At 39.2% G+C, this 12,554-nt stretch overlaps 2 protein-coding genes across 2 annotated transcripts in view; one reads left to right on the top strand and one right to left on the bottom strand.

The window, feature by feature from the left end:
- The first annotated feature begins 141 nt into the window (after positions 1-141).
- Positions 142-9,057, top strand: LOC119414649 (kinesin-associated protein 3). The gene is made up of 20 exons (XM_037681751.1): positions 142-295; positions 1,547-1,678; positions 2,052-2,209; positions 2,448-2,509; positions 2,785-2,926; positions 3,072-3,171; positions 3,250-3,374; positions 3,477-3,575; positions 3,826-4,004; positions 4,216-4,378; positions 5,797-5,897; positions 5,979-6,087; positions 6,186-6,298; positions 6,420-6,585; positions 7,114-7,239; positions 7,342-7,440; positions 7,554-7,639; positions 7,746-7,902; positions 8,723-8,807; positions 8,896-9,057. Exons 1-20 carry the CDS (start codon positions 267-269, stop codon positions 8,996-8,998), a joined length of 2,334 nt encoding a protein of 777 aa, XP_037537679.1. The 5' UTR covers positions 142-266; the 3' UTR covers positions 8,999-9,057.
- Positions 9,058-11,390: 2,333 nt separating this feature from the next.
- The window catches only part of LOC119414650 (protein Niban 1-like), an 18,231-nt gene continuing 17,067 nt past the window's right edge, over positions 11,391-12,554 (bottom strand). The window contains exon 15 of the mRNA XM_037681752.1: positions 11,391-12,554. This exon is cut by the window's right edge and continues 98 nt beyond it. Coding sequence (XP_037537680.1) covers positions 11,451-12,554 — 1,104 coding nt within the window. The 3' untranslated portion in view covers positions 11,391-11,450.

Here is a 12,554-nt window from a genome sequence, read left to right on the forward strand (position 1 = left end):
CTATCTATCTATCTATCTATCTATCTATCTATCTATCTATCTATCTAATATTTTTATCTATTTTTATTACACTCCAGTCCAGTAGGTGGCGGTGGTGCGCCTGTCCGTAAACATCATTTGTCATTTACTGTACAAGAAAAAGAAAAACTGTTCGGTCTTTGCTGTGGGAGATCGGCAGATATTTGTTTGGTCGTGATTTGTCCAGTGGCTTCATCAAATGAGGTTAAATTAATAAAATTAACATCTGAAGTTTAAATTTGAAGAAGATGCAGGATGACGCGCGGTACCTTAAACGGTGAGCAGATTATTTTCATGCTGTGGGGTGGATTTCAAATGTTCCTCTACTAAACCAGCTAATTAATTTCTGCATCAGTATGATAATCTATGTCAGTCACGTCGGGTGTAAATATTTACCACATTTGCTTTGAATGAAACTAAGACACGGGTTGTTGAAATTCTACGGCTTCGATGACAGCCCACCACTCTCAAAGGAATTTAAGGAATTTAATATTTACGCACTGCTTTTATAGACTGAAGCATGAATTGTAACATAAACCACAACTAGCGTAATCATTCGGCTCATGTAAAATTAATTTAGCAGCCACCGTTTAATAAAAATCACACTTTTAACCTAATAAACGAGCCCCCTCAACACTGCTTCTTCGTGTTAGCACTATAAAGCAATACTTAAGGAACCAAATTGCTTCCCCGTGTTTTATTTTACTTTATTTTTGTACTTTAACATCATAAAAAGTCGTTAAAGATCAAATCAGGTCTTTTTATCTCCTTCCACTGTGAAAAAAAACGGTTCCGGAGAAAGGAGGGGCTCATGGGAAATCTGGGTTACTGCTAACCCAGCTAGCTAGAATTAGCTCCTATGATTAGCATGGTTGCAAGCTAATAAGCGGTCTTATCCATGTTGTTTATTACGTTACAATTAGACAATAAGTTCAGCTAGTTATCCTTATTTAATTCATGTTTTCTTCTTGCTTTTTACTCGTTGTAATCTTGCATGTTTTTTTTTACTGGGCGTGTCCCCCTCGTCTGTAACTGTGTTGTTGTTGCGCATGAATAACAGGAAAAATAATTACTACTACTATAAAAATAATAATAATTACATTATTTATTGTAATAATTAAGTAACATGTTAATTAATTGAATTAAGTTAATTAATAATAATAATTACATTATTTTTATTAACATAAACTTAATTTCAGTTCAGGGCATTAAATACCTTTAATATTATCAGTATTAATTACATATTAACAACAACGCGTGTCTAGTCTTGTCTTTTAATTACTTGTTTAGATTAGAATGTTTAGATTAGGTTAGATGTCTTTTCGCATTTATTATAGGTCTGTTTGTATTTATTGTTCTGTTGCCTATCTGCACTATGTGTTGTGTTGTTTTTGCACTTTATGTTCTGTATAGCATCATGATCCTGCAGAAACGTTTCGTTTCAACATGTACTTGTACGTAGTAGCTGAAATGACAATAAAACCTCTGACTCTGACAGTTACTCTGATATTTACATTATTTCCCATAGCAAAGTGACTGCAGGCAGTTTGGATGTCCATCCCACAGAGAAGGCCCTGGTGGTCCACTATGAGGTGGAGGCATCAATCCTGGGAGAGAATGGAGGTCCTGTGCTCGGTGAACGCAAAGAAGGACAAAAAATGTGAGTAAACTTCTGATTTTATCTTTGCCTTGTTTGACATTGATTCATATTTTTATCCATTTCTCCATTTCTTCCTGAATTATAAAATTGTCAGGAGGAATTGTATACGGAGGTGATAACTAAAGTCAAAACTTTGGCAATTGAAATAATCACAACTGTGTTGTTTGTTAGTATATTAGTTTGTTCAGTGGTATGCTAAATTATTAGGAGCTATTGGAACTAATGTAAAGCTAGTTTTTCAGCTTAATTTTAGGTTTTGCAATCACTGATAGTAATAATTTTTTTGTAGTTTTTACAAAACTAATAATGCTCAAAGTCAGTTTGCATGTTTCGTGTCATCCTTCACTGGATTATCTTCTTTCTCCTCCTCCAGTATCCGTGTGAAAAGCCTGTCTCCAACTACAGATGTGGCAGCTTTGGCCAGGAAAGTGGTGGAGGAGTGTAAACTCATCCCTTCCTCCCGTTTGCCCCAGGTGGAGCAGCTCCTCTACTACTTGCAGAACCGGAAATCTTCTCCGGTGGAAGGCAGAGGTGATAAATACAGTGATTATTTATTTATTCTTAAGATGTCTCTGTCATCTCTTAATATTGTTTATGCTCAACAACTAGGCTTGATTGATTTTAACAGTATTTAGCTGATGTTAAACAAGCAGGGTATAAAAATCTGATAAATATAAAGATGTATGATCAAATGCAAAACTAAAACTTTCTTCTCCACTACATGGGTATAAAGAAATTTAAAAAAATAATTCATTCTTTTAATCATCAGTGGAAAAGAAGGATAAAAAAGCTGTGAGGCCCAGAGACCTGACACCGTTTGAAGGAATGGAGGTAACAACATGCTACATTTTGTTCCCCGTCTCTTCATTTTTGGAACTACTTTTACTCAAACAAGATCTCTTTGTTACTTTGCTGCTTGTATTTTTATAAAGAGGTATTCAATCATTAAACTTTGCACAAAACATCGAACAAAATTGTTGTTATCCTGTTAATGTACTACTAAAAAGTGCTACATATGACTAAAATGATTTGCATTTCTGTTAATGTGGATTTAATACATTTTTATTAAACAGTGTCTGGGGATTTTTGTTGTACCTTTTGTGTAGCTGAACGAGGAGTCTAGTATAACCAGAATGGATGAGTATGTTGAGTTGCTCTACGAAGGCATCCCAGAGAAGATCAGAGGCTCTGCTCTCATTTTGCAACTCGCTCGCAACCCCGATAACTTGGAGGAGCTGCTGCACAACGGTACGTTTTCACTGCACGTGCTGATGCAGTCACAACGAGTTCAACACTTCTTAGAGCTTGTGATTCTCAGATACTGCATAAAAAAACTAATAGCACTTTATTATCTTGTGCCAGAATGCTTAATCTGTGTGTTTTGTATTTGCAGAAACCGCTTTAGGCGCTCTGGCTCGAGTACTGAGGGAGGACTGGAAACAGAGTGTGGAGCTGGCTACCATTATCATTTACATCTTCTTCTGCTTCTCCAGGTAACACTTAGGCTCAAACGCTGTAAATACTCACACAATGTCATGTCTCGCTGCATCTGTTTTAATCTTTTCCTCCAGTTTCTCTCAGTTTCACGGCGTGGTGAGCCATTATAAAATTGGAGCGCTGTGTATGGGTGTGGTGGAACATGAGCTGAAAAGGCACGATGTGTGGCGTGAGGAGCTGCGCAAGAAAAACAAGGCTTATATCCTTTTTTCTGTCCTTTGCCTCTTTAGTTAGAGATGCTTATTTTTCTTCTCCGTTGTACCCGATTGACTCTGAAAGATTTCCTTAACCTTCTGTTTACGTGAGTCGGCACCAGAAAATGGTTCATTAAGAAGAGACCAGGACAAAGCTCTGAGAAAATACCAAGGCCTTCTGGCTAAGCAGGAGCAGCTGCTCAGAGGTGAAACAAAACTAAAATGGGTTTAGTGCTTTACGATGGTCCAAAACCTGCTGTGATTTTTTTTTTAACTCAAATAAAATAAAATAAAAGTGTCAGATGCTTTATATATCTCCTTGTTTTCTCCACTAGTGTGGCAGCAGCTTTCTCATTGGATGTTCATCTTTCACATAATCAATGTTGTTGCTTAGTGTAGTAGCTAAAATCAAATATGCCATATAACTTTCATTTCTTCTTTTTCTGCTCCTTCCAGTATCCCTTTACCTGCTGCTGAATCTGGCTGAGGACACAAGGACGGAGCTGAAGATGAGGAATAAAAACGTTGTTGGACTGCTGGTCAAAGTTCTGGAACGCGACGATGAGGAGCTGCTGGTCCTGGTCGTTTCCTTCCTCAAAAAGCTGTCCATCTTCCTGGAGAATAAGAATGACATGGTGAGTGAAGGCATGTGTGCCTGTTTACCATAAAAACAAATGCATTTGAGATATTTTACCTCAAGTAGGCGAGCGGTGTGAGTCGAGATAGAACAGCAAACTTGAACTTGGCTAACTTTGTATTTTATCATGTTTTATTCATGCTGTGGTGTGTTTTAGATGAATGTCATTCTTTCAGCTTTGATGAGGCTTGTTTGTCTGTGACCTACAGGCTGAACTGGATACAGTGGAGAAACTGGCACGTCTTATTCCATGTGAACATGAGGACTTGTTAAATCTGACTCTACGTCTGTTGCTCAACCTTTCCTTTGATTCTGGACTCAGAGCCAAGATGGTGGAAGTTGGGCTGTTACCTAAACTGACAGCATTGTTGGGTACGCAATGCACTCTTAAACAGGAGCATGTCACACATGACACTGCATTCATGGCACAGCAATGTGAGCAGGAGGCTGACATTGGATTTTTATGAAAATGTGTCAGACTAGGACTTGTTGATTCAGCATTCACGCTATTTACATTTTCTTCTATTTGGTTTTTTCCACTCTATACTTCTGCATACTTTGTGCTACCTTAACTATTTATGTATCAATATGTTCAGCTCATTCAGGAGATGAGTGCTATGCCTTGTTTTTTTAACTTTTGTACTTTTTAAAATATTTACCGGTACCTTTATTCACAAATATTTTCCCATAGAAATGTCTTGAAATTTCTCTAAATCCTTCCAAAATATTGTTCTCTTTGAAATCTGCTTCAGATGACTTGCTCTGTTTTTGTCTTCTTATGCTACATTTAGCTTTTGGGTAGCCTTTTGGTACTGTTAGCTGTCTTAGCTACCTCTTTGATACTTTACGTTTATGGAGGACAGAATGTGACGAAATAAATAAAAACACAGTACTGAAATGAATCATTTAATTATTAAATAAATCATTAATAAATAAACAGTTAAATTATTAAATACATCAATAACTATACAATAAAATTTTTAAATACACAATTAAATTATTTATTTCATGATTTATTCAGGGCAGCACGGTGGCACAACTGGTAGAGCTGCTGCCTCTCAGCGAGAAGGTTACCGGTTCAAATCCCGGTCCGGGGGTTTTTCTGGGTGGAGTTTGCATGTTCTCTCCGTGCATGCATGGGTTTTCTCCCAGTACTTCAGTTTCCTCCCACAGACCAAAAACATGCATGTTAGGCTGATTGGTAACTCTAAATTGTCCCTAGGTGTGAGTGAGAGAGTGAATGGTTGTTGGTCTCTATGTGTCCCTGTGATGGACTTGAGACCTGTCCAGGGTGTCCCCCGCCCCTTGCACATTGATTGCCGGACATGGGCACCGGTGACCCCCGTGACCCAAAATGGAATAAGCGGGTAAAAGATAATGGATGGATTTATTTATTTCATTTTGTCACATTCCGTCCTCCATAAACGTTGGTCTTTTGTTATATCTGGGGTTTTAGCATTTTTTATCAAGCTGGTGCTCTGCTTTTTTTTATATGTACCAGCTCAGTTTCAGCGTCATCATTTGTCAGCATTCAGACTGTATTTTCACAGAAATTTATATATTATTTGATATCTATTTGAGATACTCTCCTCCCCTTAGAACTGAGCTTTGAAATGATCAGAGCAAGTTTTCCAACTAAACATGCTCTGTGACCCATGTAACATTTTAGTTGTTTAATTTGTGAGGTCTTAGTTTGCACCCTGTAAGACGATTATTTCCATGAGTCCTCTGTGCTCATTGATTAACGCACGGATATGTTTATAGCTGTGTGTATCTTTGTTGTCGTGCAGGTGATGAGAACAACCGGCAGGTAGTCATGCGCATCCTGTACCACATCAGCATGGATGACCGCTTCCGAGGCATGTTTGTTTACACTGACTGCATCCCTCAGGTACAGTAAGATCCACTTCTCTTAGTACTGGTGATTCTTACTTCCAGACTCTGACGTGAAAATGTGCTTGTCTGGAATTAGCTAATGCAAATGCTGTACGATCACTGTGGAGGGGAAATTGAAGCTGAGCTCATGTCCATCTGTATCAACTTGGCTGCAAACAAGAGGAATGCACAACTAATATGCGAAGGTAGTTCACTTTTTGCACCAGTTGATATTTATCAGTAAACACAGAAATCTGGAGTTTAATAACTCCATCTGAACTAAAGTCTGTTTTACTCTGTGCAGGAAATGGACTGAAGATGCTTATGAAGAGAACTCTGAAGACAAAAGACTGCCTCCTGATGAAGATGATCAGAAACATCTCGCAGCACGACGGTCCAACCAAACCACTGTTTATAGTAAGTTATAATGGACACGATGACGAGAGGCACAGTTTGGTTTTTATTTAAAAAACAAAAAGTATTTTTTTAGGTTTAGGAAAGAATTTTATTGATTTGTGATATGAATATTTTCTGTTAGGACTACGTAGGTGACCTGGCTGCTGAGATCCGTACTGAAGATGATGAGGAGTGGGTTCTGGAGTGTCTGGGGACGCTGGCTAACCTCATCATCCCTGACCTGGACTGGGAGTTGTTGCTGAAGGAGTACAACCTGGTGCCTTTCCTCAAAGACAAACTCAAACCAGGTGCTGACTAGAGGCTACCAAACAGCGCTGACTGTCATGTCACCTGCCTCCACCCTCATTTACCCCACTTTTGGCCCTTGAGCAAGGCCCTTAATCCCATCATCTGCTCTCAAACAGGTCTCTCTTGAAAATGAGTTCTCATGACTCAATGAGACTACCTGTAAATAAAGGGTAAATAAAACAAATATAAAAAGGTATTTCTTGGAAATGAAAACTACACATATGTAAAATACTAAAACAGATTTGCATGATAGATCATTTTATATTTAATTTGACCTTTGTTTCAAAAGTCCCTTTTTTAAAGACCTAAAATTGTTAAGAATAGTAGATGACAAGGAATGTATTGCTATTAGCCAACATATACGTTTTTGAAAGGCAGTGTACTGCAACATCCTTACAAATTGTTTAATGTAATATACAATTAAAGGTTTATATATTTATATATATATTAAATACACCCAGGAAACAATAACAAGTCTCAAATGAGTCCTCCAAATTTCTAGTCAGCTTTATTTGTTTGTTTTTTAGACTCGGCAGAGGATGACCTGATCCTGGAGGTGGTCATAATGATCGGAACCGTATCCATGGATGACGCCTGCGCAGTCTTGTTGGCGAAATCTGGCATCATTCCCGCCCTTATTGAACTACTGAATGGTAAAACCCTACCTGTGGATTTATTAAAAACATAGGTTGTATTTAGGATTATTACCTACTTTCACTTAATGTTTTATCTTGTTTTTTGGGGTGTTCTTTCAGCTCGCCAAGAGGATGATGAGTTTGTGTGTCAGATTGTTTACGTCTTCTATCAGATGGTGTTTCACCAGGCTACTCGAGACGTCATTATCAAAGACACCCGTATCCTTCCCAGAGTTCACTGCAACCGACTTGCACAGCTTTCAGCACAAACAGCTGAGTTTTAGTTTCCCAAGCTGTAGCGTTTCTGTAGTTTTCTTTAATCGTCTCTGCAGAGGCTCCAGCTTACCTGATAGATCTGATGCATGACAAGAACGTTGAGATCAGAAAAGTGTGTGACAACACTCTGGACATTATTGCTGTGAGTGAACCACCGTGTTTCTGATACAAACATGTAGCACGCTAAGATTTAGATACACCCTGTAAGGATTTTGTCTGTGCTCCAATATATATCTTTTTCCCTTTAGGAGTATGATGAGGAGTGGGGGAGGAAGATCCAGTCAGAGAAATTTCGTTTCCACAACAACCAGTGGCTGGAGATGGTTGAGAGTCGCCAAGTTGATGAGCCTGAACCGTACCTCTACGATAACGACAACGAGAGGACGGATTTGTTCTACAGTGCAGGTGCATGCAAAAACCCAAAGATACGTTTTTAAAAACTGACGAGTCTCCCTGAGTTGCGTCATCCTCTGACAAACCTTGAATCAAAGGCTGAAGCAGTCTGCGTGATGGAGCGTTTTAGTGCTCGTTGCAGTCAAAGTACATGTAATTAATTTGTTTTTCAGCATATTTCACAGTAGAAGACGTATGAACTGTATTTTCGCTCCGTAGCTAAATTTAACCATGTTTGGATGAAACATGTCAGAGGACTTTCTGACGTTCATCTGGACTTTTTCTTTTGTTACCGATAAGAATTCAAAGCCACATTGTAACTCCTGCATCACACACCAGCTTCAGAATCAACGGTTTGCTCCATGACTTTGTGTTTTGTTAGAGTTTACTGTCATTCTGTGGTCTCTCTACCAAATATTTGCATTTCTCTGTCATTTACACACCGCCTGGTTTCTAAACTGCTTTACAGGTTTAACACGGATACAGAACAGAGAAAAGTCACCAAGTAAAAGAGGGATCCTCATCTTTTTCATCTCAAGTCTCTTAAAGCAGCACAGTTCTGTCATTTTTTAAAGCCAAACAAGTTAAAGCATCTTTAAGATGGCCCCCACTACTAATCAACCTTATTGAACACAAAAATGACTCTTTTATTCATCTACTTCAGTCTTTGAAGTTTTTGGTGTCAGTATATATATATATATATATGTAAGGCTCATTTGGTGATGACAGTATTAATAATAAAGTATTATTTAGAAAATACTGAAACTGTCACCATCTGCCACAATGATGAACTTTTGAATCATTTGTCTTTATTTTGTGAATTCACTTCCAGATGGAATAACTCCAGCAGATGGCTCAGTCAGTCCGGATTTCTTCAGTGACCTGCAGCCGCAGAACGGAGACTCACACCTTGCAGGGTGCGTTCACACACACCACAAAATGAGGCTTGAATTAGCCTCAGTTTGCACATTATTAAATTAACTCTTTGCTGTTTGTCTGTATCAGAGATGTAGGTGACGTCTTTGACCAGACCGGCTCCTCTCCTGGTCGACCAGTCACCGCGTACGGCTTCAGACCCGACGAGCAGCCTTTCTATCAGTACTCGTAGGCGCCACGTGTTTGGTTCTGCACATCGTCTCATGTTAAACTCATTCCACATCTGTCATGGTGCACATCTAGCTTTATCACTGCTTCAACCATCGTGACCCAGTTTCCTGTAGTTACAGAGTTGTCACTCAAGCTGAAGTGAAGGTTGTAAATAAGGACCAAGACATTAGAGCTGCAGGTTTGAACTGGTTCTGCTCAGTTACCTTTTATTTACCTTTTTTAATTCATTTACCAGTCTTTTTTTAATTCCATTTTCTGATCGTCTTACGGTTAAATATTCAGAATGGAATGATCTTACTGGTTTTGTTGTCAGGTTTGCATGTTATAACTATTTAAAATATTTATTAATACTTCAAACCTACTTAAAACAACTAAAAGGTAAAAATATAAGTTACGGGGTTTGATTTCCACTTTGTTTCTGCAACATCGTTGTTGCTAAAGATGAGGTCAGGATCCCACTGTGGGTCATAAAACACCAGATCGGGGGTCTTAAGATGATCTGCACAAGTAAAATTAAACTGTTGACATATTTATGCTTTATTGATAAAGCAGTAGTAAGACATAAATATGAATATTATAATTGTTGAGTCTGTTTTATGCTCTTGTGTAATTAGGCGTGGTTGTTTTTTCCTCTTCGGACTGCGATGTCTCTTATTGTTGCTGTAACGCTGTCGGAGCCACAGTCGTCTTAAAAACACGCTGTACAATGTGCCCAGGTTCTGATCTTTCTAACCCAGTTCAAACGGTCAGAACTGAATCAGAACCACTAAACAAATTGCTGATGGTTGAGTCAGGCTTTTTGTTTAGATTTGGTATCGATTTGTTGAGACACAAGTCTGCAGCAGAGTTTGAGCCATGACTGTGGGTTTTAGTTGCTTCTTTAAAATGTGAACTCTTCAACACATCCTATACTGAGACCAATAACAATGCATGGAATATTTATTAGACCTAATTTTAGTCCTGCTGAAGAGAATGAAGGTTGGATTTTTAATCTGCAAGAAAGATTAAGTCGCTGAAGTTCTCAACACGTAAAGTGATGCGTCACATTTTTGATATGGAAAATTAAAAATAAGACCTTTTTTTAATGATTTCTCTAGACTACGTAAAAACTCTTAGATAAAATATACTTATCCAAGTTTAATTTAGAGAATTAAACTTAGTTAAGTTTAATTCTCTAAGTAATGCAATCAAACCAGTTTAAATCTAGTGGAGTTAGCTACAAAAGTGTTTATCTTTTGCCAGCACATAACTTGGGCCAATTAGAGCATCATACATGGTACTAATATAAAACCTCACCAGTATTATTATTTTATTTTATTTTTTTTACAAAATAAAACCTTGTTTTTGCAGATAAAGTAGAGCCTGTGTCCAACTCCAAAAAAAAAAAAAAAAAGCTAGTTGACCCACCACAGCACAACCCTGAGCCTGCATCTGTCTCTGTAAACATCGCACCGATGCAGGAAACAAACGAGATCATTTCACAGTGGTTCTCAAGCATCGCCAAAAACATGAGCTCCATTAAATGAAGTACTTGTAAGGAGGGGGACTGATGATCCGTCTGCAGGACACTGATAAACTTTATCTCTGCATATTTTGCACATTTAATTTCAATGCATGTCTTTGTCAGAATTATCTGTTTTATTTTTTATAGTTTATTACTTATGAAGACGCTGTATATGGTGGAGTAGAAAGCTTTTTCATCTCATACTGTCATTTATCCTCAGGTTCTTTTAATAAATAAAGTCACTACATATGATACGACTTGTCATGTGTTCAGTTTTATTCTGGGTTTTATTCAGACTCCTGGTGGAGGCTCCATGTTCATTGCGTCTTTATTCTCAGGGTCTTTAGTTCAGGAGGTTCATTTTGCTTCAGTTCATTGAGAATGTTCATAAAGTCACTTACTGACTTTTAGTTGTGCTCCCTCATAATTTATCAAAGGAGCCCCAATAATTAACATTAAAATTGTAGATGCCTAAATGTTTCATAGACAAAAAGACCAAATGGTTAAAACACCAAAACAAAACTATATTCCATAAACTTTTCGGAGATCCTTCTGGGAATAACTCGTGCGTTTAGTTTATTCTCTTTCATCTCAAGCACAAATACTTGGGACACACAGAAGATTTGAGATGAACTGCTGGATGCACGTTTTATCGAAGAGTTTGTGTTCATCATCTGCACGCTGTCATTTAATGATTTGATAAGCCGTGTTGCGTTTTCTAAGAATTGTTAGGAAAGGAAACTATTTTTTTTTAATTTAGCAATTTAATCATCTTGATTATTTAGAAAAACGAGGTGAAAATAGACATGAACAATGCTCTGAAAAGGATTACAGAAAATGTAAATTTTTGTTACTGAATTATTAAACTGAGCTCCTCAGTTCTCGTCTCTACCATCTAATAATCAGAAGGAATGTTTCAGTAACCAGAGGATCGATGTCCGACTTAAAGTCAGGGTGAGCTGCTGGTGGAGCCGGGGGTGATCATCATCTCCACTTCAGTGATTTCAGTCACAAGTTCTCTGATGACAGCCACACTGTCCGGCAGGAGCTCCTCAGCTGGCTCAGGATGGTGGAGAACCTCTCTCTTTGGACCTTTTTTTGTTTCTTCTGCTGCTTCCACCTCCTCTTTCTGCATCTCTCCATTAAGCTCAGCTCCTGTCTCATCATCCAACCTTTCCTCGCTCGCTCTCTGCTCTGTGGTTGAGATGAAGGTGCTCTCTCCTGGTGATGAACACGACCTGCAGCTCTCATCAACAGACTCATGTGTCTGGGATTCATCTTCCACTCTGCTCTCTTTGGTTTCCTCTTTCTCTGCTGCTTCTTTCTGTTTTCCCTCCATTGCCCTCTCCCAGTTGTCCTTCATCTGCCCCGTCAGGTAGATGGCTCGATCCGTGTTCTGCTGAACCTGCAACCCAGCAGGCTCTGTGGAGCATGGAGCGATCGCTTCACTCAGTGATCCAAGACTGATTTTGATCGGACCATCTGTCCCAAGTGAGCGTGTCGGAGACGGAGGATTCTCTAATATTTGATCTGAGGTCGAGAGGTCAGCTGTGGCTGTGTTTTCACAACATGAATCATCACTTTGAGAACATTCAGCTTCACTGTTTGACCGGACCAAAACCAGAAGACCTGGGTCAGCAGAGTGTGAGGTTGTGGTTCCTGGATCAATAGAGTCTGGAGTTTTGGATCCTGGGTCTGTAGAGTCCGAGGTTGTGGGTCCTGGGTCTATAGAGGCCATGGTTGTGGGTCCTGGGTCTGTAGAGTCCATGGTTGTGGGTCCTGGGTCAGCAGAGTCTGGGGTTGTGGATCCTGGGTCTGTAGAGTCTGAGGTTGTGGGTCCTGGATCAATAGAGTCTGGAGTTTTGTATCCTGGGTCTGTAGAGTCTGAGGTTGTGGGTCCTGGGTCTATATAGGCCATGGTTGTGGGTCCTGGGTCAGCAGAGCCCGGGGTTGTAGGTCCTGGGTCAGCAGAGTCCGGGGTTGTGGATCCTGGATCTGTAGAGTCCATGGTTGTGGGTCCTGGGTCTGTAGAGTCTATGGTTGTGGGTCCTGG

Source organism: Nematolebias whitei, chromosome 9 (genome assembly GCF_014905685.2).
Source record: "Nematolebias whitei isolate Nwh7 chromosome 9, NemWhi1, whole genome shotgun sequence".
Classification (NCBI taxonomy): Eukaryota; Metazoa; Chordata; class Actinopteri; order Cyprinodontiformes; family Rivulidae; genus Nematolebias; species Nematolebias whitei.